This window comes from Nannochloropsis gaditana (assembly GCF_000240725.1).
Source record: "Nannochloropsis gaditana CCMP526 unplaced genomic scaffold scaffold1294, whole genome shotgun sequence".
Lineage (NCBI taxonomy): Eukaryota > Eustigmatophyceae > Eustigmatales > Monodopsidaceae > Microchloropsis > Microchloropsis gaditana.
Genome location: NW_005802659.1, coordinates 1 through 3,939, shown reverse-complemented (window position 1 = coordinate 3,939; position 3,939 = coordinate 1). Strand labels below are relative to the sequence as shown.

The 3,939-nt window shown below is 49.8% G+C and overlaps 1 protein-coding gene across 1 annotated transcript; it reads left to right on the top strand.

The window, feature by feature from the left end:
• Positions 1 to 384: 384 nt before the first annotated feature.
• Positions 385 to 1,428, top strand: NGA_0731400 (wd domain-containing; the record flags this gene model as incomplete). The annotated part of the gene is made up of 4 exons (XM_005852405.1): positions 385 to 465; positions 692 to 780; positions 1,007 to 1,182; positions 1,394 to 1,428. Coding segments are annotated over 4 exons (381 nt in total), but the record flags the coding sequence as incomplete, so codon positions are not given.
• Between the last annotated feature and the right edge of the window lie 2,511 nt (positions 1,429 to 3,939).

Genomic DNA, 3,939 nt, shown 5'->3' with positions numbered 1-3,939 from the left:
GAGGGAGCGGGTGTCGGAGCGCAAGTGGCTGATCGCTTGAGTTTTGCATAGCCCTCCCTCTTTCCTTTCTCTTTCCCGCCGGTCCTTTCTCTTCCCTCACCCAAGAATTTGAGTATGCCACTACTCAGAATCAACCCTTGGCGACCCCACGTCCAAGTTCTTCTTTTCTTTCCCTCTGTTCGGTCCCTTGTCACGTGCCCGCACTCTTTCTCCCCTCTTCTTTCGCCCTCCCTCTCCCCAACACACTCCTGGGAATAAGCACTTTCTCCCCTCTTGTTTCTTCCTCCTTCTCCCTAGGACACTTCTATGAATAAGCTCGTCATCACCACGCTGGAATCCACCTTCCACCTTTGGCGGCTGCGGGGTCGCGACCCGTCGGAGACGATGGAAGGCAGGGTAGCAGGGACGGAGGACAAGCCAGAAGGAGGGGTGGTCTCCTCGATCAAGCAGAAGACTCACCACAACGTACGTGGGAGCGGGGTTTGTTCGCTCGTTTTCGGGCTCCCTGTGTCGGGCTACGAATTATTTCACAGCTGCGTCTCACTCATTACGAGCGAAAGGTTTTTAAACTCTTGAAGCTTGCGCACTCCCCCTTTCATGCCTCCTCCTTCTTCACTCCTTCTCGTTGCACTCTAACCCTCGCCCCCCTGACCCCTTCGACCTCCCTCTTGTCATCCCTTCCTCTCCCTAGGCCACGGTCTGGAGTGCGCGGCACCTGCCTCAGAATCGGGACGTTTTTGTCACGTGCGGAGGGGAAGGAGGATTGGCGCTTTGGCAATAGTAAGGAACGGGGGAGGGAGAGGGAGGGGAAGGGAGGGAGAGGAGGAGAGAAAGGAGACCAGCACAGGGAGTGCACAGAAAAACCGAAGCAGGGGGGGCGGGAGTGAAGCAGGAAGAGGCACCTGATTAGTGTAGGACGACTTCAAGACTTGGTATACAAAGACACGTGTCGGGGAAAGGACTCTCACCTATTTCTCTTCCTCCCTTTTTGACTCTCCAACCACAGCCACTACGCCACCCCTTCTTCCTCGTCCTCCCCTTCCACCACCACCCCATCTTCGACCTCTGGCCCCGACCCCGGCGCCCTTTCCCTCCTGAACGCGCGGCTTCTGTCTCCTCAGCCTCTGGTCGCCTTCGATTGGCACAGGGAGAAGACCGGTCTCTGCGCCATCGCCTCTTTGGGTAATGCTTCTGGAACCCTTCCTGCTCCACTGATACGCCCCACCAATCCCATTCTGATGGCACTCCTTTGTCTTCCTTTTTTTAAATAAAGATGGATATTCACCCTTGTGTCTGTCGACTCGTAACGTCGACCCAAAGCCTCCTCCCTCTTTCCCTATTCCGGTAATCGCTCGCCCTCCCCTTCTTCCCACACCCCTTCCCTCTCCTCTAGATCAATGCCTACGCGTTCATCTCGTGACCAGGCTCGCCACGCTATAAAAAAATGGTGAATTAAAATGGATGAACGGAGTGGAAGGGGGTCCCGGGACGTAGGAGAAGGTTGTAGAGGTGGAGAGGATGGAGGAAGGAACGATACATGCGGTCAGGCGGCCCTGTTTATACTTGTTTAAGAACGAATTTTTAATACCTTGTGGAGTGTGGTGCACTCCGTGATCAGTCTGGAGGAATTTCGACTCCTGCTTCTGTCCATTTCTTTTTTGAGGTCCCCTCAACGACTAGCATTGCTTCCAGTGCTGCCAAACTCCTGGTTGGTCGATACCGTCCTTCGTGCAAATCCTATCCCGGCCCTTATCCTATGAGTTATGCACCGTTTTGCGGCCAATATTCCAGAATAATCAACGACGGGAGGCTCGAGGCTCGATGTGGCAGCGCGGAACACTTTTGGGAATGTCTTGACCCTCTATGGTAGCAGAATACATCTTGGGAAAAGCTCTTGGCGTTGCCGTGTCACAGACGCTCTGCTTTTACCAACTGCGTCTACTTCTCACCTTCCGTTTTCTACTTTTCTACTGCGTCCTATGCGGGAGCCTTGTCGCATTTCCTTCCCATCCTCGAAGCCTGCTTCGGTTCTTGACCCCTAATTCGAAGGGCTTTTCCCTGAATTCTCTCTCTGTACCCTAGTTTTCATCCTTTTTCTTTCTTCAGCTAGCCTATTTCTCACCTTGATGGTATCTTTGCAATCTCTACCTGTCCCATCCCATTGTGATTTCTTAGAGCTTATGAGAATGTCAGGCAGCTAGGTGATCAAATGAGCTTTACATGTAGCCACATTTAGCACTAGACCTAAACGTAGGGATGCGGATTAGAGAAGTGATGGGGCTCACTCCTATATGATGAGAAGGCTGCACTCAAGGCCCTAGAGGACTTGTCATTGATACTACCCTCGACGATCCAACAAGCTTGGGGAGAGTTACATCTGACTGGTAAGAAAGATTTGGGCCGTATTCGATCCTCTATCATACAAAGTTCAAAGTTCAAATCTATTGAGATGAGGAATACTCATTGACGAAAACCGTGGTATAACCATGTACTTTCACAACCATCAAATGATCCTTCATATTAGGCTAAATATCGGTACGTAACCTGCTCGTATATTGACCTTCATCTCACTTTTGCTCTTAGTTCCTTTCTTTCTTTTCCACTTAGCCATTGACGCGGCTCTGATCTGTCTTAGGCTGAAGGATTCAAACATCTGAAAACCAAATCGCACAAGCACTTTCTCCCTCGTCGCTCTCTTTGTCGATCCTTGACACCTATATCGATAATCATTTCTCTGTGATATTTTTTTTTGCTTCGGGATACGATAAAATGTTTTCGTGTGTAGGTAATTCCATGTCCTGGTAATGTCTATGTGCTCACAGCATGTGTTATTTTTTTTGCTTCGGGATACGATAAAATGTTTTCGTGTGTAGGTAATTCCATGTCCTGGTAATGTCTATGTGCTCACAGCATGTGTAACATGCGTATGTCTCTTGTGAATCAATCCTACCTCACATGATATACTTTTCTTAAATTCATGAATATTGTCTATTTTCTTAATGAGTAACGTTTCCTTTTCCAAATCTTACTATTTTTTGCAACCTCAACGAGCAAATGACGGGGAGGCCACCAGTTGCAACACGATGCACTCAGAAAAATTCCCAAACCATAATCATCGCACAATTAAATGAAGCATTCCGGACCTCTAGAAATACCCCAGTACCTTAGAGATGAGACGACGCTATGTTATCCATTTCAGTGTCACTAATTATGAAAGAGATTAATCTTCGAAAAGACTAGTACCTTCCCAGGACTATAAATTCCGCGTCCGAATCTCTGCTTGTCCCATCACATACAAGCGGACCTCCGGGAGAATCCACTGAGGAACGGCAATATTTTCCATCAGGGGTTTTGAGGAAGAAATAAGCGCCCATATCTATCCATTCAAATCTGACCTCGCCGACACTGGAGCCACCACATGAAACACGGAGTGTAGGCATAGCGTAGCTGCAAATTTCCCCAGCCGAGTTAATGATTAAGTACATGTTGAGTCCCTCTTCGTTGAATAGGAACTCTGTCGCAATAACGTCTGGAGGAGGAGGACACCGAATCGAGCTGCCAGCTAGACCACAATAACGCTCTGGTAATCTAGCACCAAAAAGGATCCTGGAGCCACTTGCTGGCGGAGTCCCAGGCAAAAAAGTGGTTTCAGTCGAATTTGTGGTTGGCGTAGGAGTTTGCATTACTGAAGGAGCTACACTACTTAGTGCCGTTGGAGTCTCGGTGGCAGCCGCAGTAGGCTTAGCAGTAGGTGTCTTGGTGGGAGCCGCAGTAGGCTGGGCTGTAGGAGTCATAGTAGGAGCTGCAGTAGGCTCGGTGGTAGGTGTCATGGTGGGAGTCGCGGTAGGCTGGGCTGTGGGAGTCATAGTAGGAGCTGCAGTAGGCTCGGTGGTAGGTGTCAGTGGTGGGAGTCGGCGGTAGGCTGGGCTGGTGGGAGTC